The sequence below is a fragment of the Podarcis raffonei genome, chromosome 15 (assembly GCF_027172205.1).
Source record: "Podarcis raffonei isolate rPodRaf1 chromosome 15, rPodRaf1.pri, whole genome shotgun sequence".
Lineage (NCBI taxonomy): Eukaryota > Metazoa > Chordata > Lepidosauria > Squamata > Lacertidae > Podarcis > Podarcis raffonei.
In genome coordinates, this window is record NC_070616.1 from 25,609,588 (window position 1) to 25,632,703 (window position 23,116).

The window sequence follows — 23,116 nt, forward strand, 5'->3', positions numbered from 1 at the left end:
TCCCTTGACGACCGTTCAAAAACTTCAACAAGTGAAGGATGCTGAGTCCTGTTCCCATTGAATATGAGGGATGTCCCTTGATGACTGTTCAAAAGCTTCAGCTGATGGAGAATGTTATGAGTTGCCAACTGAAGGAAGCGTGTCAACGAGATACACTGGTTCGCTGTTGCCTTTTCCCAGGTAAGGTGAGCTCTAGATAGCTTGAGTGACAATGGTCCACTCTTCCCATGTCCCATGAGGACCTGGGATATCAACAGAGTTCTCCTTAAGTTTGGAATCCACCAAGAGTGCCCAAGAGGTGGCTTTTGAAAAGGATTAGACACTCTCGGAGTTGAGAGTGAATTTCATGCTCTTTATTCAACTCATAGCGGTGAGGAGGAAATGGAAGTTCCCCCAGAATGTCTGCTTTATATACATTATTTACACAATGGGCCCTGCGTGATTGGCTAATTCTGGGATTCTCCTGTAGGCCAATCAGGTTGTGGATTCACTTCCACCTGGAGCTGGATGGGGTGGCTCCTGTGGACCAATCAGACTGCTGCATTCTGAATCCTATTGTTCTAGGACGAATCAGACTGCTGCATTTTGGATCCCATTCAACTCAGTGCATAACACATGGATATAAGAATCAATGGCAAACTTCATATTCAGAGGCATTTCACCTTCACTTCCCAGATGCTGGGGTTAAACAACAAGGGAACCTATCCCCATCTTGCTCTGCCAGTGAGATTCCCACCACTTCGTTGACCACTTTGGGAGCACAGGGAAGCAACTGGGATTTGGAAGTGGGGAATTAATAATATGAACACTCTTGGTTTGGAATTTCCCAGCTAATTACAAATGGAGCCCACATTCCTCTGATGTTTTGGCTCAGGTTGCAATTAACCTGACCACAATCCCAGAATCAACTTTCCCTGCCGCTACAACTGTTCCATTCTATTTCTTCACTGATTCTTACTTGGTAGAAACAATGAGAATGACCTCTGCTGTGGCCTATGTTAGGCCATGTAGTGGTCATCAGGGCTGAAGTGTAGGCGGGTTCCCAAGAAGCAAGACACAGTGATAACAGCAAGAACTTCTATTGAACTAACAGAACTGGACAACAGGGGCAAAGCAACTGCTTATATACGTTTCTGAAGGCCTGGGTTGCTCTCACTCTCAGCGTGACTGGCTGTCTAAACTCCCAAGCTGTGAATCATAATTCAGAGTTTAAGGGCCAATCGCAGTGGCCCAAATCCTGCAGTGTTCTGTGATTGGATATTGTGTCTTGAATCAGAGCACAGGGGCTCAGAATTCAGAGTCCAGGCTCAAGCTCAGGCAAGCATAGACCACTGAAAGGATAACAAGGGCATCTAGGAAACATCGTTTCTTGGGTCTTCTGGCTATTCCTACTGTTTCCTAAGGCCTAGTTGAGCCTGCAACAGCTTTTCTTGTTATTTCATCTGCCGCCACGAAGTAAGAAAGGGGAGAAATGGAAGGGAGCATTGAATTGGGGATCTTCTGAGGGGTTGGCGTCGTTAAAGCCTCTAGCCTTTGGCAGCCTTCTCTGCCATCCATCGCTACAAGCTAAATGGAAAAGGCATCAAAAGGCCTCCAGGGCTTTTGGTCATCGCCAGCCTGCTGAAGTTGCGCCCCATGTAGGTCTCGTCTAGACTTTTTCTTGTGATTCAGCTGCTGGCCGGGAGAAGTTAGCACAGAGGAGCAAAGGGCCAAGCTGAGATTAGGCCCAGAATTGGGTACAATTTCCCTTGTGGTCAATTATCTGATTTTGCATCTCCCACATGAGGTTCTCTTCTCCCGCCCACCAACATCAATGTGGGCTCCCCACCCAGCAGGGAACAAAAGGACCTCTGTGTTGTCTGTCGCAGCCCAGGGAGCTGTTGGTCAAACCCTGGTGTCACAAGACTAGGTAGAAGTCTGGAAGGACATTGCCATGTCAACCGCTTTAGCAAGGTCACAGCCCTTCCATCTACAATGAATCAATTACTCTGTGGCAAATCAAGTGTGCCTTTTCAATGGCTTCCACCATAGGTTTTTTTTAAAAAAAAACTAAATAGAGCTCTTCTTCAAGAAGTTTCATCCATATTGGGTTGGCAGGAAGCCAAAGCCTTCCATCTCCTGAGATCTGACAGTCCTTTTCTCTCTGAGGGACCTCACTTCTGTTGGCTGAAGAGCATCCTCCATACATCGTATCTATGATGCATGGATATTGGGATGGTTTACACTTGCAAAAGTTTCAAGGTGCTCATACTGCTTGGTTTCCAGTTGGTGCATGTCCTGTAACTTCTTGCTGACTTTTCATACCACATATATTCTGGATTTTTTTGGGTCCCGCTTTTGTTGTGCTGTAGCAAGGGATGTCAGCTTCCACACAGCTGTAGTGCAATAGCATTGGGGATGGGTTACAGAGCAACTAGCAAAGCAGTCCGATATAAATCCACCAATAACACTATTAATCTGTTGGTGATGTGGGAGAAAACCTGTCAGTGTGAGAACTCCCATGATGGGTCACATTGGAGTCCCTCTAGTATTCTGTTTCTAATAGTGGACAGCTGGATGCCAGAACCATGGTGGTTTGGGGGGCAGGGGAGGGGCAGGGACTACAACTCTCATCATCCTTGACCCATAGCTGTCAACTTACAGATTTGAAAATAAGGGACCAGCAGCCTTGAAAATAAGGGACCAGCAGCCAAAATAAGGGACCTGCAGCCTCACCTGTTCCAGGCACTCCAGTCTTCCTGTCCTCCTGCAGTCTGGTCAAACTCATGCTGGGTAGCTTCGAGAACACTGTCCAACCAACTTTGTAACCAGAGGTTCAACTGAATAGAATCTGAATCACATGAACCACAAGGCCTATGCAGCCTCAACTTAAGATGGCTCCCCAACCTGGCTTTGCACTGCAAAGTTTGCAGCAGCATGTGCAACAAAATGGCATCCAGCATTCAAAAAAACCCTCAGCTTGCATTAACTAGCCACACACAAGGCATGCAAGCTCCACCCCCCCCCGTCGTTCTTAGACTTCTTATTGGGTGAGCAACACAGCCAAGCAACACAGTTGGAGCCTCCCTCCTCCCTGGCTGGCAGGGAGGGAGGGAGAGGAGCTGCTTTATTTGAAATTTAAGGGACATCATTTAAGGGACATTTAAGGGACATCCATCAATAAGGGACAGCAGCGGGACAGCGCTGGAATAAGGGACTGTCCCTTCAAATAAGGGACACTTGGCAGCTATGCCTTGACCATCCATGATCACACTAGTTGTTGACTGATAAGGGTTGGAGTCCAACAACATCCACAGGAGACAACAACGACTCCCTGTCAGTTAGAGTGTGAGACTAAAACCTGGAAGATGTTTTCAGGAGAGGGAGTTGGGTGAAGGACAGCAATTAAGAAAAACCACTGGTTTCAGTGAAGTTAACGCTTTATTCCAAGAAACCAAAGCAGCACAGGCCTAATGATCCCTGCAACTCTTCCCATTAGGTCTTACCCCAATGTGGCAGTTGTGCAGACTGAATGTCTCTACCTTTGCACAGCTGCCTAAGTCTCCTCCTCTTCAGGTTTTTTCCAAGCAGTTATAGACTGCGTCTGTGCACAGTCAATCTCTTCTCTGCTCTTTTCATTTTTCTGTGTGTTCTAGTAGACCAGGGGAGGGGAGCTGGTTACAACAGGAGGAAGAGACCCCCTGGCTTCTTCAGCTGCCTGTCTCATCTTTGCCACTTGGCCCCCTCCACTCCAGCCTCCTCTTCTGCCTCTGATTCTGAACTGCTCTCTGCCATAAGCTCTTCCTGCTCACTAAACCCTGTTGCCCCTTCAGCTTCTGACACCTCCTCCTCCCAGTCAGCTCCCTCTTCTCCCTCTGACCACTCAGCGTCATCCCACCAGCATTCCCCGGCCTCTGAGCCTTCTTCCCTTGGGGGCTCCCTCCCACCACTCCTCTGCATCCAGCCAGTCCTTGACAGATACGAGTTCAAATCCCCACTCAGACGTCAAGTTCATTGAATGACCTTAGGCCAGTCACGGCCTAGCCCACCTCACAGGATTGTTGTGAAGATAAAACGGATGTTCCTTTGTGTTCATCTCCTTTGCTTCAATGGGTGACCCTGAGTTCTAAGGAGGTGGAGAAAATAACGCCTTCCTCTCCAGTCTGTTTGTAAATGTTATAAACTTCTGTAAATGCCCCCACTCCAATTAAACCTTGAAGCTAAAGCACATGAAATTGACACAGGTCCTAAGACATTTCAAACGAACATTCTGTGTCTGTAAAAACCAGAGGCACTTGGTTTTGAAGAAACGTCTGATTTAGAAAGGGCTCGCTCTCTGCTTTTTAGAAAGCAATGTGTGGGAGACCAAAAAAAAGTGGGGTGGCCTTTTAAAATAAAACTGCACAAGGCAACAGGGTTTTCTGATCACCAGACGCCTCTTAGAAGGATGGAAGGAAGCTCTCTTCCTGGGGATTTGCCTTCCTAATTGCAAGAGAGGAAAAGACCTGCTAAACTGGCTCCAGGTGGGTGGTGGGTTGTACCCAAGTGGAATGGGGCTCCTTTGTGATTCAGATCAAAGGGAGTTGGTTTTTGAAACCTTTGCACAGCATGGAATTCCCTTGGAGAAGGAAGAAGAGCTGTGGAGGCTGCAGTTTTAATGGGAGGCTTTATAAAAGAAACAGGAAGTTTTAGGGAGGGATCCTCCTGGGCCCAGAGGATGGAATTTATTCATGAAGGGTTATCAAGTGACAAAGCAGAACCTGGTCCACACACATGCAGTCATCATTTGGTGGTTGCAGCATCAAGCGATGACCATCTATTGCAGTCATGGGCTATTGCATATCTAGCGCCGGCAAGATGAATGTTTTGTATCACCTGGGCATCTAGGGTTGCCAAATGCTTTCCCTGGGCCCTGCTCCGATGCTTTGAACAGTAGCAGGTGTGGGCAAGTGGTTGTTCTTCTCCCCATTCCCACTGGCCATTTCTGCAGAACCAAGCATAAGAGCAGGCCGGGTGGTGCTTTTGGAAGATCAGTTGGCAACTCTACTCACATGGCCTGAAGTAGAATTGCTTTTCTGCTTGTACATTCAACTTTCCTCATTAAAGGCAGTTTCACGCCTTAGTGTGATAGATTAAAGAACCCCTAACATGCACAAATCAAGTGATGGATGTGTATCTCCGCATCCTACTCTTGGCTTCTACTTTAATTAGTTCATTCTTTACATTGCTTTTTTAAGATTCTGCCTTTTTTCCAAGGAACTTGAGGCAGCACACATAGACCTGTCTCACAGCCTTTCATTCTCATAACAGTTCTGTGAGACAGGTCCATAGCTCAGTGGCAAAGCATCTGCTTTTCATGCAGAAGGTTCATTCCCCAGCACCTCCCGCTAGGGATGGGGGGCAACTCCTTGCCTGAAACCCTGGAGAGCCAAGGATGATGGGGGCTGGAGTCCAACAAGTTCTGGAGTTCACGGTCTTTAGAACTTAACTCTGTAGATGAGGAATGGCTGCACCTTGACTCTAGAGCACATAAAACTAAAAGGCACATACATGGATGAGCAGTAAAGAGTGACAGGAGCAGAGGTGCCAGGTTGCCTCCAGATGGAGACCCCTGATGTGCATCATGCCAACATGACGTCATGCATGTTGCACATCATGTGCAGGGAACGTCATGTCCTCTGGAGGAGGCTGAGCGCTCTGGTGGAGCCTGATACCGAAGCTGCAACACACAATGCTCACCATGTGTGAACGACAAGTGCTGGGCCACCTCAAAATTGAGGGGGCTGAAAGCTCCTCAGCCCCCTAGAGTTGAGATGCCTAGACAGGAGTGAACAGCCTGCCATATTTGGATCTGAAGAGTTTGGATTTGATATCCTGCTTTATCACTACCCGAAGGAGTCTCAAAGTGGCTAACAATCTCCTTTCCCTTCCTCCCCCACAACAAACACTCTGTGAGGTGAGTGGGGCTGAGAGACTTCAGAGAAGTGTGACTGGCCCAAGGTCACCCAGCAGCTGCATGTGGAGGAGCGGGGAAGCGAACCCGATTCCCCAGATTACGAGTATACTGCTCTTAACCACTACACCACACTGGCTCACTGGCGCTCTCCCTCCCTCCCTCCCTCCCTCCCTCCCTCCCTCCCTCCCTCTCTCTCTCTCTCTCTCTCACACACACACACACACACTCCCACACCCACTCACCCCCCCACACCCACCCAAACCCCTGCACCCACACAAACACACCCACCCACCCACGCACACACACACACACCCTTCCTGCAACTGCTGAGGGAAATTTTGTCGAAAACATGCTGAGAGGACAACTTCATTTTATCAAGAGTATCTTTAATCCAAAGAACAAACACCCCTTTGGTTTTTCAATTTAGGGGTGGGCCGTGACTGCAGAATGAATGAACGTCACAGAACAGTGTGTCCAGCAATGTTGAAGGGTGCCACGGGGTGAGGCCATGGACTGTGAGCCTTGACTTGCAGTTAGGAGTTGTGGTTGCAAATACATAGCTGCCTTCAACTGTGAAAGCTGGCGATGGTATTGTTATGGGCTTGCAGGGGGCAAGAATCCCCTAAAATCCTGGGCACCAGGTTCTCCCCATAATCTCTGAAATTAGTAAATGTGGGGTTTGAAGTCAAGCTAACTTCTCCAGTAGCTGGGCTTAGGGAAGAGAAGGATGGAGTGAGCAAAACTCCACGCAGGGCAGCAGCCATGCTGGCTGGCTGGTGCAGGCTGTTACAGAGAGACATAGGGATGGCGCTTAGGATGCTTCTGAATCCATTCCTGTGCTGCTGGGAGCTCTCTCTCCATAAAACTCAAGTGTAAATATGTGTGAATAAGCCATGTTTCATAAAGACGCAGTTGTCTGCTGTGTCTCGTTCCAAAGGAACACAAACCTTGGTTAAGTGCCAAGACTCCTGGAATCTTTCTCCTGCTTGGCAGACATTGGGGTGGCTGGGAACAGTATCTTGTTGCATTATCTCCTGTCTCCAGATTATGATGAGGATGATATTTTTTTGAAAGATTTTCATTTATAAAGGAATAATGTGATAAAAAGGGAAGGAGGAAAGAAAGGAGGAAAAAGAAAAAAAAACACGTGCAAAAAGTACAGTGTACAGTGGTACCTCTGGTTGCGAACGGGATCCGTTCCGGAGGCCCGTTCACAACATGAAAAGCCCTATCTGCGCAGGTGCACGACGCGATTTGGCACTTGTGCGCATGCGCGAAACATGATTTAGCACTTCTGCGCATGTGCGAGTGGCGAAACCTGAAAGTAACCCTTTCCGGTACTTCCGGGTCGTCGCGGGACGCAACCTGAAAAAACGTATCACGAAGCAAACGTAACATGAGGTATGGCTGTAATACATTAAGTAAAGTCAATTTCATTTCTATCAATTATTGTATGTAAGCAATATTATATGGTTGCTAATTGCCCTACTACATTCTGTATAAACTCACTGCAGATATCTATATCTCCTGTCTCCAGATTATGATGATGAGCAGGCTGGCATTCCCCTCCCCCCCTTTTTTGCTCGGCAACAGGAAAGATTGTCTCATCGGCTGGGTTGGAGGGAAGATGGTTTTTAAAATAGCCATTTAGCCGAAACAAACTGCTCACCACTTTTACTTAGTCATTCCCGAAATAGCTGAGGGCCACATTTAACATTCCACCGTGGTAATTTTTCCTGTCTGAGCTGCAGGCTTACAAAACTGACAAGAGATATTGTGGGTGCCCTTAGGATTTATGGGCCCAAGAGCTCAATGGAGGCAGGTGGGAGAGTGGATAGAGCAGGGGGAGGTAATGTGATGCTGTTGGACTCCAGTTCCCATCATTCCTGACTATCGGTCATACTGGGTGGGGCTGATGGGAGTTGAAATCCAACAACATCTAGATAGCAGTACAATGGCTACCTTGGGCTAGAATGTCAGAGTAGGAGGTGGGCAATCCAGGTTCAAATCCCTGATCAGCCATAGAGGAAGCTTGGTCTACGTCAGTCTGTCACACCTAGCCCTACCTCGCAGGGTAGCTATGTTGATCAAAGAGACTAACATTTTAGCTCAAAAGTATTTTGATCTGCAATGTGTACTTAAGCAGTTTCTCATCGCACAATTATTAAAATGTGTATTTTTCCGTAACAGGAACCAGCAACTCTGTATATTATACTTTTTTTGCAGAGTATTTTCTTTTAAAGGAGGACCATTTTTTCCTTGATAGACACTGGCTCATTTTTACCATTTATCAAAAAACTAGTGGGGGAGGAATAGAGAGGATTTTTTTAATAGTTTTTTTATTTAAGTAAAGATAATTTTTATTTTTTTACAGAAATCTACAAGTTCTGTTGCTGGTGCAGGGCTGCTTCTACTATGCAATTAGAAAGTGGGAATCAGTTGCAAATCCCCCGTTTTAATAATCTCTTAGGATTCAGCAATAGCACAAAAAAAGAAGAAATAATTTGTGTGTGATTCGTGAGACTGAGTCTTTCAAACCCTAATGACTTCATTCAGCAAAGTGTAAGGAAGATAGGAATCTGCCTTACACTGAGAGCAGATCTCCACTGGTTGGTTATAACCTTAAAAAACGTTGTAAAAATGTGACACCAGAGGGCACTGTACAGCAGCGATCCATTGGCAATGGGAAATTGCATTGAGAGCTATATGACTTTTTTTTTACAGCATTTTTACAGATCAGTGTAGATCCAGCCCGAGTCACAGATCTTTGGTTCAACCTTCTGGCAAAGGAAATGGACAAGGTGGTGGAGGCAGGCTGGGCATAGATATCCCAGAGGTGGATCGGAGTGAAGCCTGTTGGCCCAGTCCAACCCATCCTGGGGTGGAACCGGACATTCAGCCCACCGGTCATTGGATAAACAGCTAGCAGGCCAGAGTCCACTTTCTAGGCTGGCGTGAAGCTGATCTGGGGTTGTGCCGGCCCGGAAAAACACCTCAAGTCTATGTCCCATGACAGATCATGGGGGGCACAGAAGGCACCGTCGTGCAAAGGCGGCAGACCCTAAAGATAAGTGTCATTGTCAATGCTAACTGGAAGTCACTCTGCAAGGTTTCGGGCAGCAGTCCCTCCCAGCCTTACCTAGAGATGCTGGCTGGGGTTGAACCTAGGACCTTCTGCATGCAAAGCAGTTCTGCATGCAAATAATAATAATAATAATAATAATAATAATAATAAATTTTATTTATACCCTGCACTTCCCAGTTCAAAAACTGGGCTCAGGGCTGCTAACAACAAATTTAAAACACTTAATTGTAAAAGCAGCATAAAATACAGTATAAAAACATGAATAACAATAAAATTCAAAATTCAGAAATCAATTTAGGGGAAATAAGCATTAGATAATCTCCAGGGCTAGCTGGCTGAATTGATCCTACTTGGGCCAGCGAGGAGGCCAGGGGAGAATTAGCTGTGGGGTCTCAGAGCGGGTAATCTTCATAAAAGGGGAGGGGGAGGGAAGAAAAGGGAAATAAAAGATCAGGGTGAATTCAAATTAAAGGCCAGGGGAATAGCTCTGTCTTACAGGCTCGATGGAAGGAGGTTAAATCCGGAAGGGCCCTAGTCTCATGGGACAGAGCATTCCACCAGGTCAGAGCCATCACTGAAAAGGCCCTGGCCCTGGTAGAGGATAGTCTGACTTCCTTAGGGCCCGGGACCTCTAAACTATGGTTATTCATGGACCTTAAGGTCCTCTGCAGGGCATACCAGGAGAGGTGGTCCTGTAAATACGAGGGCCCTAAGCCACAGTTTCCATAGAAATAATAACAGTTTCCATAGAAAATGTCCTTGCATAAACAAAGCAATCTTAGCCTTCTGCTGCTTCTTGAAACTTCTTCTCTGTTTCTGGAACAAATGATCCTCTCACACAAAGAGAGACTATCCAACACTACCACTGAGCTATGGCCCCTCAAGAGAATATCTAAATCATGTAGGCTGCCACGTCCGTATCTAAAGGCAGTGTGGCTCTGAATGTATTTGGCACACATTTTTACATCTCTTATAAAACCATTGGTTCTTCTGGCATGGAGAAAGTAAACGAAGAATTCTCTCTTTCTCTCATAACTCGTGGGCATCCAATGACGCTGAATGTTGGAAGATTCCGGACAGACATAAAAAAAGGACTTCTTTGCACAGGGCCTAGTTAAACTATAGAATTCACTCCCATATGGGGCAAGGATGGTCACCAGTGTGGGTGATTTTAAAAGAGGGTTAGACAAATTCACAAAGGAGGTGGTTATCACTGGCTCCCAACTACAGTGGCTGTGCTCTGCCTAGACGGTCAGAGGCAGCAATGCTTTTGAATGCTAGATGCCTATGTAAGAAAGGGCGCATGCCTGTGGTGGACGTGCCCCAAGGTAAAAGACTTCTGGGAAAGGATTTATAATGAACTGAAAAAGGTGTTGAAAAACACATTTATTAAGAAACCAGAAACCTTTTTACTTGGTATAGTGGGGGGTGAAATCCCAAAAAAGGATGTTACTTTTTTCCTGTGTGCCACAACAGCTGTAAGAATATTATTAGCGAAGAATTGGAAGAAACAAGATTTACCAACTATCGAAGAATGGCAGATGAAGATGATGGACTATATGGAACTTGCCGAACTGACTGAGAGACTCCAAGACCAGAGAGACGAGACGGTGGAAGAAGTTTAAAGAATATTTGAAAAAATATGTTAATATTTAAATCTTAGAATAGCTTTGGAAGTGGATATAGGCTGTAGGGTTAGAAGTAGAAGATAGTGTATTTTAAAATATTTTAAAAAAGCTTAAAAATTATGATATATGTAAACTGCTAAAGATGAGGTAAAATGAAAATCAGATGGGGGGACTTGGGGAAGATCACCTGACATTGTTTAGAAAAATTAACGATAAGACAAGAATTTGTTTGTATTGTTTGTTTTTCTGTTTATTTGTGCTATAAAATGAATATTTTTTTTTTGGAAGAAAAGAAAGGGCGCGTGCCTGTTGTGTTCTCCTCACGCAGCCATGTAGCATCGCGAAGAGGCGTGGAGCTGGCAGGGCAGTGTGAGTGCAGACTTCAGATGCATGACTGTTGCCCACTCCCCCTGGGATACGGGCGGGCAGGGACGCAGCTGTACAGGGCTGGCAGAGCGTTGAGGAGCAAAATGCATTCCCTCAAAATATGCCCGGGGCCACTGCCCCTCAGGCGCTCCCCCTGAGACGCTGCTGACTAGATGAACCATTGTCTTGATCCAGTAGATTCTTATGTACACTTTTGTGCACCAGCTGCTGCAGAACTGGTGTGTGTGTGTTGGTGTGTGTGTGGAGGTTGCCATAACACTCTGCAAGTGTATTCCTCTGTACCCTCATCAGCTGCAGTGGGAAGAGGGGCCCTATTCAGCTGTCCATCAAGCTGCCACCAAGAACCATGCTTTATTTGATTATTTCCCCCTTTGGCACACATTTGCGGTACACTGCTGCCGTCGTTTTGCCCAAATGCTAAATCCATTTGCCAATGGAAAGGCAGGATATGAAGTAGAAAATAAGGTAGAGTTGTTGAAAAATAAAATTTTGAGGGCCTAAGATGGTACGCTGAGCTAGGAGATTGGAGAGCCACACCTGCTTGGCACGGAGCAGTTTCCAAATTCTCTCTCCCCTGGTCTGCATCGCAAGAGCGTGAGAGGGCATTGCTGTAACAAATCTGTTTCTGGGTGGATGTTTCATGGGCCAGGTTTGATCTGGGGAAAGAGTGGAACTGTTTTCCCATGAGGAGGATTGAGGATGTTTTGAGCAAGAAGGCTAGGCAATTGAGCAAGCGAAACTCATGGATGGAAATGGGAGAAGCTGTGTGGGTAGAGATCAGCAAGTGACTTCGTTCCGTACTATGAAGCTGAATGTTGGAAGATTCAGGACAAAGTAAAAGGAAGTATTAGTTATGAAGTGCATAGTGAAACTATGGAACTCACTGCCACAGGAGACAATGATGGCCACTAACTTGGATGGCTTCAAAAGAGGATTGGACAAATTCATTGAGAAGGCTTAATAGCCACATTGGCTGTGCTCAATGCCTCTAAATACCAGTTGCTGGAAATCATAGCAGAGGAGAATGTTCTTGTGCCCAAATTCTACAGGCCGGTTTCTCCCAGGCATCTGGTTGATCACTGTGAGAACAGGATGCTGAAGTAGATGGGCCATTCACCTGATTAGCAGGCTCCTCTTATGTCCTTGTGTTATGGCTCCTTAATAGCCATAACAGTGTGTGGGTGTGAGAGAGAGAGGGAGAGGGAGAGGGAGAAGGCAAAGGCAGAACATTTTGTTCCATCAAGGGAGGTTTCATCCCATCATCTGACTGTGGCACAGCTATTGCTGAACAGGTGCTGGGGGAGAGAGGCATTACTCAGATTGTTAATGCTAGTATTTTTGGTTAATGGTTAATGCTAGTATTTTGTTGTGGGGTGTGGGAGGACTTCAGCAGTACTTAATGAGAGGTTCTTTCACTTGGAAACCCTTTCCCTAATCCTGAATGTGTGAGGGAACTGGCTGTGGTCCTGTGGCAAAATTTGCATGACGCTTCTCAAGATGAAGGAGCAGGTTTTTGTTTATATTTGAATAAAGTTGGACGCCATTTTGAATTGAGTTGGCCAGCTGAATTTTTCAGAACCACACTGATTTTAACCACTGATTTCAAAATTGTACTGATTTTTTTAAAAAATGTGGTTCCTTAGAATTCTACTTTCCACTAGTGCTCAGTAAATTGTGTAGTGGAGCCTTCAGGATGACCGAAGTTGGAACCCATAGCCTCTCAAGAGCACCTGGTTGAGTAACCCTGAGCTAAGATGAGGGAAGCTCCACAGCAGCTGACTAACTTCTGAGCGTGCTGTTGAAGACGCCTGATAGGAATGCAAGATAAAGAAAGCAGCACCTCCTCTGTGCATCCCAGCCTTTGGGAATTTCCCTTGTTGTTTACCTGCCCAGTAACATCACCTGAGAGAGGCGGACCCGTGAGAAGCTGCAGTTCTGGATGGTGAATTCACTTGGGCTACAATCCTGTGCAGACATAAGACTTGTTGGGTATTTCCAAGTAAGATGTGCTTTTTTATCTGCGGCACAATCAAAGAAAAATCTATCCTGTTTTGGGAAATGACCACAAGGATTTTGTGGAGGAGTCTGGGGTTGTTTAACTCTCTGTCCCTTTTACCATACAGAGTGACACCACATCCAGTAAGCCCTCCCTTGCCCAGAGTCCAGTCTGAGGGCCACACTTCACTTCCTTTGAGGGGGGGCACATGCCAGTGTTGGGCGAGGCCAGAGCAAAGCAGGTGGTTTAGTGAAGTTTACCTTTGTTCAGTAAACTTATTTCTATGCACACCGCTCTCTGTCTTCCACCCCGAAAAGCAAGAGGCGTTATCAGATTTCAAATTCATATTTAAGGACTGCTTCTCTCCATATGAGCCCACCTGGACCCTGAGATCATCCGCTGAGGCCCTTCTTCATGTGCCTCCTCCACAAGAGGGCGGCAGCACAAGAACAGGCCTTTTCTGTGGTGGCTCCCCATTTGTGGAATGCTCTCCCCAGGGAGGTTCGCCTGGCCCCTTCATGATACATCTTAAGGCGCCAGGCCTCTTCAACCAGGCCTTTGGCTGACTGATATTGTTTTTATTTTTATTATGTATTCTGTGTTTTTATATTGTCATTTTTTTCTTGTGGATAATCAATCAATCAATCAATCAATCAATCAATCAATCCAGGCTGGCAAAAACACACAATGAGAGTATGAAACAGGTTATCTTATTTCAAAAAAGAGGATTAGAGAAATTAATAAAAAGAAGATGTCTGTCGGTCTCTATTAGTAATGATAGACAAGTAGAGCCTTCCAATTCCAGTTGCCAGAAGAGGGCTCTTGCCTTTGTGACCTGCTTGTAGGCTTCCAGGAGGTGTCCTCCATCCATGTGGGACTCGGGGGGCTGGGGAGGCTGGGTGAGCATTGTCCAGACTAGGGAAGGGAGCAGGCAAGACTCCCATACCAGAGGAGTAGCTTGTCACTCGAGCCTCTGTGGTTACTTGAAGGATTGCCATTTTTCACATTTCCAGAGAGTTTCCCCATCCTAATCCAACTTTTGCCATGCTGGACTACAATTCCCATCAGCCCCAGCCAGTGCATGCTGCAAGGGTGGCGGTGCAGTCCACAAATATCAGGAGGGCGCTGTTATAAGAATTCCAAGGTCTCAAATATACAACAAATGCACACATATCTTAATATATGAACCATGTGTCTGAGCAGGAGAGCAATCCTGAAGCCTTTTCGACTCTCCCAATGACCTCTAATACTCCTCTGCAGTAAGGGAGGCAAATGGGGAAAGCCTTCCCATTGTCTTTTTGCTTACAAATCCTGTTTTAAGGGCATATTTGTGTATGAATACCAACCTAGCAGTTCGAAAGCATGTCAAAGTGCAAGTAGATAAATAGGTACCGCTCCGGCGGGAAGGTAAACGGCGTTACCGTGCGTTTTTCTGGTTCACCAGAAGCGGCTTAGTCATGCTGGCCACATGACCCGGAAGCTGTACGCTGGCTCCCTCGGCCAATAAAGCGAGATGAGCGCTGCAACCCCAGAGTCGGCCACGACTGGACCTAATGGTCAGGGGTCCCTTTAACTTTTTAGGGTGAGCCTGTGACCTGAATTCAGGAACTAAAGTATTAACCATCATAAAGGAATGGCCAGGCTGCCCAGGTAATGCAATCAGTGACCATTATCCTGGCAGACAGAATTTCTGCTGTAGACTGCCTGCTATGATGTATGTATGTTGATTTTGGGGTGGCCTTTGGCGAAGGGGGTTGGGCAATGTCAAAAGTCTTTAAAGGTTCCTGCTCACATTTGGTCAGGGTCTCTCCCTCCTTGGAAGGCAAGGAGGGAACTCTTGCAACAGAAAAATAAATATCTGCCTTGCTTTCCACTGGATCCTGCCTCCATCCATTCTTCTTTGACTGATCTTGAACTTAGGGGACTCAGAGTCCCATGGGGAGATGGGCAGCAAAAGCTAAACCCCAATTTTTACATCAGTGCCAGGTTGGCAAAGACTCCACAATCAATCCTAAGTGTGCTTACTTGAAAATTAACTCCATCAATACCAATGGAATCAATCCCAAAAAGTATGTCTGGGAGTATTAAAATATATCATGCTTTTCCTTTCAGAAATCTAACATGTGAGACCATTTCCACACCACCAAGAGGCACTTGGCCTCATTTTTGCTGCTGACCTCCCCTGTACCACAGCATTATTTTTTTCTGGTGAACTATACAGAGTTTTGACCAGTTGGATCCTCTTGCTGTTTCTAAAGTACACAGGGTAACAACTCCCGTTTGCCAATGTGCCGCTGAATGAAAAGGGTATAATTGTGTTCACTTCTTTTAGCACCCCAAGTGATCTGCAATATCCTAGTCCTCATTAAAATGGATCAGGCGTCCCGCGGCACCAATAAATCCCGTTGTTATTCTGCAGCCTCAAACGAATGTCAACATAAAGCAGGGGAGGTCGGTTTCCTGGCTGAAACTGGCTTGGAAAGGTTGTTACAGCAAAAGAGGCAGCATTTGCCCGGGGGGCAGGGGAAAAAAACCCATTCCAAAAAGTCATGGCTGTGACTTTTAACGCTGGCATAAGTAAAAAGGGAGGATTTAACCTTGTTCTTTCAGAGACTTTTGCTCACGACCTTGAGAAGTATATAAACCAGTTGAAAGTGAGCCACTAATGTGCTCCTTTTCTAACCCTTTGCTCAGTTGTCCATTCCTCACTCACTACCCTCTCCCCACCCCCGCAACACCCCCAAAAGAAGGCCACAGTTATATATAGGACATTAGGAAGCAGTTTTATTGAACCAGGGTCTTTCAAATACAATACATTTCCAAAATACATTTCCCTGAGGAAACACAGTCTGTAACAAAAGCCACTGGCAGCAAACCCAGCCTATCTTTCTGTGGAAGCCCACAATTAACCACCAATAGTCTTGGTTCATCCTTCACCCCATTTTCCTCTCTGCGTACAACCTATGGAGACAGTAGGGTGAGCACTTCTTAAGGAGCAGAGGAGTTATCCGAGTATTTCAGAGCAAATAAATATTTTACAGTCCATGGGGGTTGCCCTGCCAGCAGGGGGCTCATAATATACAGTAAATGAAGGGGCCTCCCTTAATCTGCATAATGTCTACTGATGGTTGTTTCAGAAGCTGAAGAAAGGGTGCAATTTCAAATTTGGCATATGGGCATTCGGATCTGTGTTTAAATGGAAACGCCGGGTTTTCTTTCCTCTATCGCAGAAAATAAAATATGGGAAAGGGGTGTGTGCATGTGTGTGGTGTCAGAATTTTGGAACAGCCTTCTTGAACTACATGGAGGTACAAAATGCTGCTTCCGTTGTTCGTGGTGTATAGTGGATATTCTCAATGGATCAGCCTTTCCTTCCATCCTGCCTGTGTCATCCAGTCAAATATCCTCCAAGGATAGATACCAGTTTCCTAGCACTTCTCTTTCAGAGAACTGGAAGAATTTTTTGGGGGAGTGGGGAGGTGGGATGCACAGAAGAAACTGTTGAGACGCTTCCTTTCCTAAGGTTGCATCATTTTCCCGAGCCTGATAAAATAATATTAACTTAAAATATCTGGTCTATTCCTACTCTTGCCATGGAAGATCTTAGCAGCACTGGATCCATATGCAACAGGCAGAGTTAAGTCTGTTGATTATTTAGCTTATTATTATATTTTTGTCCCCTAGGCAGGGAAAAAGAAATAAAGAAGAGACAATGTTTGGATCTTGCTCCCAGCCCCCTAAAGGCATGAGCCCTCTCTCTTTAGACGTCTCTCAGTACAGCTACCTGCTGCCGTATCTTCTAAGTCAGCAGCTGGGCTATATTAGGGATTGATGAAATAAATGTGCAAATAAAGATGCATAATGGTGTGGAAGGGAAAGAGAGTTGCAGGTGAAGGCAGAGAGGGAGGGATTTCCTTCTCGAGAAGACCAGCCACCCGCCCTTCACGTTCTGTTTGGAAGGGAAGGTGGCCACGCACGAGAGGAAAGCAGGGAATGCGTTGTTGTGGGGATTCAGGATTCAGCTTAGGAGAGGAGCTTGAAGCCGAGCGAGATGGAGAGGAGCTGCAGGAATGCCAGGAGGAAGGAGCTGCCTTGAGCTGCAGAGGCCGAGCCTTTGGGACCTTGTGTCCACTGGTGGGAGGAAGCGAAGTTATGGTGGTGGACGGTGGAGGCGTTGAAGAGGTGGGCATCAGTCGGGTTGATGTGATGCGTCGGATTGTAGGAACCAGGGGTGCTAGTGTCAGGGCGAGGGGTGGCGGAGGGGGACACCGATCTGATGCTGGTGGTTGTTGTGTCTGAAAGAAACAAATCAGATTAGCCAAGCTGTTGCGGCTTAGCAGAAAAGGATCTGTAGGTGGACTGGGGTGGGGGGAAGGCCTGAGTTCAAAGCCCTCACATAAATCAAGGCCTGAGGCGGCAGGAAGGGAAGTGGCTCAGTGCTCTGTAGGCAGAAGGTTTCCAAGGTCACTTTCCAGCCTCTCCAGGCAGGTCTGGGAAAATACTGCCTGGCTGAAAGCCTGGAGAGCCCTTGCCAGTGAGAGCAGTGTACAGTGGTACCTCAGGTTACAGATGCTTCAGGTTATAGACACTTCAGGTTACCCAGAATATAGTTAACCCAGAAATAGTACCTCAATTTAAGAACTTTGCTTCAGGCTGAGAACAGAAATTGTGTGGCAGCAGCGGGAGGTCCCATTAGCTAAATTGGTACCTCAGGTTAAGAACAGTTTCAGGTTAAGAACGGACCTCCAGAACGAATTAAGTTCTTAACCCAAGGTACCACTGTATATCAGCTTTCCCTAACCTGGTGTCCTTCTGATACTTTTGACTCCAGGTGTTTTGGACAACAACTCCTATCAGCCCCAGAATGTGAGAATGCACAACAAGCCTGCTGGATCAGGCCAGTGGCCCAGCCAGTCCAGCACCCTGTTCTCCCAGGGGCCAGCCAGACACTTGTGGGGGGAGCCTGAAAGGTATGCAGGAGGAAATCAGCACTCTGCCCACCTGCAATTTCCAAAAGAGTGATATTCAGCAGTGTAATAGCCAGCTCAGCAGCCTAAAATTTTGGGGGAAGCCTGGTGCAGATAATACTGGTGGTCTGACAGTATAAGACAACTTCCTAGGTTGTTTCCCACTGGCTAAACAGGAATTGCATCAACTTCCCCTCCTGCAAATGTTTGAAGGAATTGCCCTGAGACTGAGATTGAAGTTGGGCTATGTTAGCCAATAGTAGCCACCTCTCCCCCCACCCCATTGTTTAGATGGAAGAGAGAGGGTGGGGTTGAGAGAGAGGTTGCTTTGGATGTTACATAAGAAGAGCTCTGCTGGATCAGGCCATTGGCCCATCAGTATCCTGCTCTCACAGCAGCCAACAAAATGTGTTCTCTTTTGGGAAGCCTTCAAACAGGATCTGAACGCAACCGCACTCTACCCATTTACAATTCCCGACAGACTGACCCTGGAGGGAGACCCTTGTTTTCTCACAAAATTACCTCTTGCCAGGGTCTGAGTTTGCAGCAGGGTTGTTCCGTTGGCAAAGATGACAAAAGACCTGTTGGGAAACAAACAGAAAATGAGAATCATGAATGGTGGAAGAGAGAAGCTGTGAAATGATAGCCAAACAGCACTTCTGCTAAAAATGGGGGAGGGGATGCAGTGATGCCCGAACCCCATTTTAGCTGGCATTTGGAGAAGGGGAACAAAAATAAGAGCTTCCTTTTCATGTGTGCCTGTGCAACTATGCTGATAACTTTTAAGAGCAAGAATAGGAGATATGGATAGTTATTGCTAGTGTAATTTATCTGCATATGATCTTTCTTCAGCCAATTGGCATTTCTTGGTGATCATTGCAAAAAAAGGGGGAAATGAATCTTAAGCTTTGCTATAGAACACTCAATATAAATTAAAGCAAGCATATCCATCAGACAGGCATGAGGTGGCAGGCTGATATATGCCCCTTTGGATAAAGCAGTGCCTCGTTACACAAAGCCACATTTTGTGCCGTAAATTTATGTCTTACGTTTTGCACTTAGGAGTCACACAGCTCTCCCTGCCAACAAGGAAACATCAGGCTTTGTGTCTAGAAGTGTTGCAACCTCTCCACAAACCCTTTGCCTAAAGCAGAAGGACTCCCAGGTGCAGTCCCCAGCAGCTCCAGGTAGGCCTGGTACAGATCTCCTGTCTTAAACTCTTTACGGCCGCTGCCAGTCTGGGTAAGCAACACTAAACTAGATAGACCAGTGGTTTGATTTGCTGTGAGACAGTTCCTATGAAAGCAGAGGATAATATAAGCCCTCCCCTCAAAGGAAAAACCAGACAATTCAAAAAATTACGGCTAATTCAGCCTTCTTGATTTAAGTAATAAATTTTGATGTCTTCTCATAGGAGAAATAAGCAAGTTCTGCCACTGTTATCGCTTACACCCACCCACCCACCCAACTATCTATCAAATAATTGCTCTGATTAGTTCCCCCAGTCTCACCCTTCCGTTAAAATTCAGTTCTAACTTAGATTGGCATATTTAGTGCCTTTTGGCCTTGCAGAAGAAGCCACCCCACTATCTGTGAGAAGCTCACATGTCAGGCATGAAGGCCATGGCCATTATCCGACATTTCCTGTCCACAGGGACCTTCCCTTTACACATGGAGCTTTTGTTTAGGGGCTGAAAGTGCTAAATAGACCACAAATTTGTCCAAGCTTTTTGGGGAGGGAGGAAAATTCCTGCATCTATGTCACTGTCTCTCAACGCCGACGCCATTTTAGGAACCCTAAGCTCCTCTGTGGTAATTCAAGAGACAACTGTATTGAGAAACAATACATTCGTTGGTAGTGTGAGGCTGTAGACCCCTTGGGGCAGGGACTCTTCGGTGCAGAAAAGGCCCAGTGGTCAGGATTCTTACTTTATGAGCACAGATTCCATGTTGGCATTGGGGGCCGTCCAGCGAGTTCGGGTGCTGCCGCCGCTGGAGACGTTTTTCTCCACTAGATTCTCGACGCCACTGCAGCTGATTGGTTTGTTTTCACTTTCCCACAGACCGCTGGAGCCGTCTTCAGACGGCACGGCTTGCAGGATGACGGAAGTGCTGTTGTCAATCCCAGTAATGGTGACTGCAGAGAGAGTGGGAGAAATCACATTTTTTACTGGGAAACACAGGGAGGGGGGGCAGAGGGAGGAAAGACCTTGATGTGATGATGGGAGAAAAAATCCAGAAAGCCCACAGCAGGGCCAAAGGAAACCAAGAAACTACAGAAAGGCAAAATCTCTGCATCATTGTGGGATGTGCCGTTGTGGCATCATTTGTACAAAAAAGCGAAGACTAACAGCAGCTGCTGTGTGTAGCAATGGTGATCTGGGGAAATCCAAATCCTTTGTCTCATGTGGCCTTAGGCAAAGCCCCTCTTAAGCATCAGTTTCCCTATCTGCAGTATGGGTGCAATAAAACTGACTTATCTTAACAGGGTTGCATTGGAAGGATTACAGCGAGATAACGCACACAAACAGCTTTAAGTTCTTCTTATCATTGCTGTTGATTTATTATTATTTCCATAGCTTTGTGTGTTGTGATTTAGATGGTTAGAATTCATGGAGCCTAGAAGCCATCTGAATCTTTTGACTAAATTTATTCAAAATGTGGTGTTTTGTTTTTGTTTTAAATCTTGCCTCTCCTAAGCTTGAGGCAGCTTGTGACATTGAGGGGAATGAGTGTAAATACAATATACCATTTCATTAGAAAAGAAGCAGGAACAGGATATCTGAGCATATGATATACTTTTCTAAAGGGGAAAAAAAAAGGCACTAGGTTTCTGCTTGCCTACGCGCCATATTCTTCATTCGAGACCCCCAACTCTAAACTCCTGGTGTATGGAGACTGGCATAAGAGAGCCAGTTCAGCGTAGACAGAGACCAAGGATCAAATCACCACTCAGACATGAAGCTCCTTGGATAACCTTGGACCAGTCGTTTTCTCTCAGCCTAGACTACCTCACAGGGTTGTTGTGGGGATAAAAGGGAGGTGACAATCGGATATTTGAAAACTGCTGCCCTTGTCAGAGATCTGGGCTTGGCTGCTAGATGTTCTTGCACTGAAATGTGTGACCCTCATTGCAGCCACGGACAGCTAACCTTTTCATGCCTTCCTTCATCTTGCTGGACCAGGGAAACTGGCTAGCCTAGATGTCTCAAGAAGAGGCTGTCCCACAGCCGCTTGCAATGCAGCTTATTAAATTTGGGCTTCATTAGTGAACAGCAAGCTTTCATTTGGGGAAGATAAAAACTGGGGCGTCGTCATCCCACACAGGGACTAAAAATAATATTTGGAAATGGCAAGGGTGACACACTGTGTTCCACCCTGGGTGGAGCTGTGGGTCAAATCCCTGTTAGGGCAGCTCAGTCTATGAGGTTAAATGGCACAGTAGTCATTGTGCAAGAGATGCATGATCAAAATTGGGGAAACTCTTTCGGCACTAAGAAAATTAATACTGAATATGTTAGGCCTGGTTCTCAAGTGGTGTGAATCAATATTTTGTTCCCTTCCAATATAATCTGTGCTGCTTTCATATCATTTTGTCCTTCTGGGTATTCATTTGGTATTCATTTAAAAATGATTCATTTATTATAAAATTTAAAGTCCACCATTTCTACCAAAGGAAGATTGGGTCCTTTTTTAGTTGAAACCCGTAGGACCTTTGCATTACAGTTTAGTGACAGACTGATAAGAGCATTACAATATTACTACTATACTACTACTACTATTACTGCAGTTTTTTTCTGTGCAAAGACCTTAATAAACCACCTCTTCCTGCTTTGCAACAAACCTGTGAAATAGGCCATTATGGCCCCATTTTACAGATGGGAGACTGTGGCCAAGAGATAGTGGCATAGATCCAAGCCCATCCATCAGCTCCATGGCTGGCAGATTCACACCCTTTTGCCCAGCACTGACTTACAGGCTACTTCAGAGTTGCTCTTTCTGTATCTGACATCAACCACAATGCCTCTAGAAAGAATAGATCGCCTAACACACTGTTAACCAATGGGTTGCATTCCAGATGTTGCTGGGCTTCAGATCCCAACAGACCCAGCCAGCACAGAGATGAAGGCATATGTAGTCCAAAACCTGGAGGACACCACATTGGCTCCCCCTTCCTTGTTCTTTTGGTTTTGGTCATCCCATTAGACTGTGCATCAAACCCCACAAATACCGTATCTTCCATCCCATGTCTTTTCTGAGCTTCTCTAGGTCACTGCAGCAAGGCTAGCTTAAAATCTCAACAAGCCCTGCATTCACGGGCTGGTGGTGAGACTGGGTCCACAAGGCAAGGGTGCCCCAAAATGGCAGAACACCCTTTGGATCCCAAAGATGGCCAAAGGCAGGTTAGCTCTGAACACACAAACAGGAATGCCAAGACGCAACAGCAGCCCTGGAGACAAAGTGCAACTTACCTGTGTAGATGGCACTTGGTTTGAAATAAGCAGGTTCCACGTTCAGCTTGTAAGCGCCCCGCGTAACGGTCTTCTTGACGATATCACAAGGTGCCTGCTGAAGATAAGCAGGCGAAACAAACAGTGCCCCAAGGAAGACAAGCTGCAACATGGTAGACTTGAAGCTAGGCATGATCAGGTTGGGTTTTTCTTCTCCTCTCTGATTTCTCTCCAGGATCTGCCTGCCTTGTTGTACCTGAGATCTGGAGAGGGACCATAACTCACAGGGCTATTTATACTGCCAGACAGATGCAAATTACCTTCCTTCCACACCCTCATCAGTGGGAAGTTTCACAGGGTGACACATTTTGGCATTTGCCCTCCCTCCTCTTTACCTGCCTCTGCACCTCAGCATCTGAATGGCCTGTCTGGAGTAAGGGGGTGGGGAAAAGAGATTCGCAAACCAACTAGGAGCAGGGAGGCTTCTGCTCCTGGTGTCTCACTAGAAATGTATGTGGGCATGTGTGATCCTGTCTTTGCATGCCATGTCTCAAGAGCCAGTCCTAGGAATGGATAGGGGTGGGAGATACCAGGTAACCAGGTGGGTCTTTGTTGTGGGAAGAGGAAAATGGGTGCTCTTTTGATGCCTGAAAGTTGGCATCAAAAT

The 23,116-nt window shown here is 46.2% G+C and overlaps 1 protein-coding gene across 1 annotated transcript; it reads right to left on the reverse strand.

Moving 5' to 3' along the window:
• Positions 1 to 15,798: 15,798 nt before the first annotated feature.
• On the reverse strand, positions 15,799 to 22,872 carry LOC128402816 (uncharacterized). Its single transcript, XM_053367209.1, has 4 exons — positions 22,471 to 22,872; positions 19,928 to 20,135; positions 18,521 to 18,579; positions 15,799 to 17,326 (listed from the first exon to the last, which is right to left on the reverse strand). The coding sequence occupies exons 1-4, from the start codon at positions 22,640 to 22,642 to the stop codon at positions 17,055 to 17,057; spliced, it is 711 nt and encodes a 236-aa protein (XP_053223184.1). The 5' UTR covers positions 22,643 to 22,872; the 3' UTR covers positions 15,799 to 17,054.
• Positions 22,873 to 23,116: the final 244 nt, after the last annotated feature.

What these genes read in the sequence shown, in the direction of transcription:
- LOC128402816 (XM_053367209.1), bottom strand. Translation starts at nt 22,642, where the DNA reads ATGCCTAGCTTCAAGTCTACCATGTTGCAGCTTGTCTTCCTTGGGGCA. An exon ending in ACCAAGTGCCATCTACACAG is followed by an intron (nt 20,136 to 22,470) that starts GTAAGTTGCACT and finishes CTCTCTCTGCAG; the next exon opens with TCACCATTACTGGGATTGAC. An exon ending in AACTCAGACCCTGGCAAGAG is followed by an intron (nt 17,327 to 18,520) that starts GTAATTTTGTGA and finishes TGTTTCTTTCAG; the next exon opens with ACACAACAACCACCAGCATC.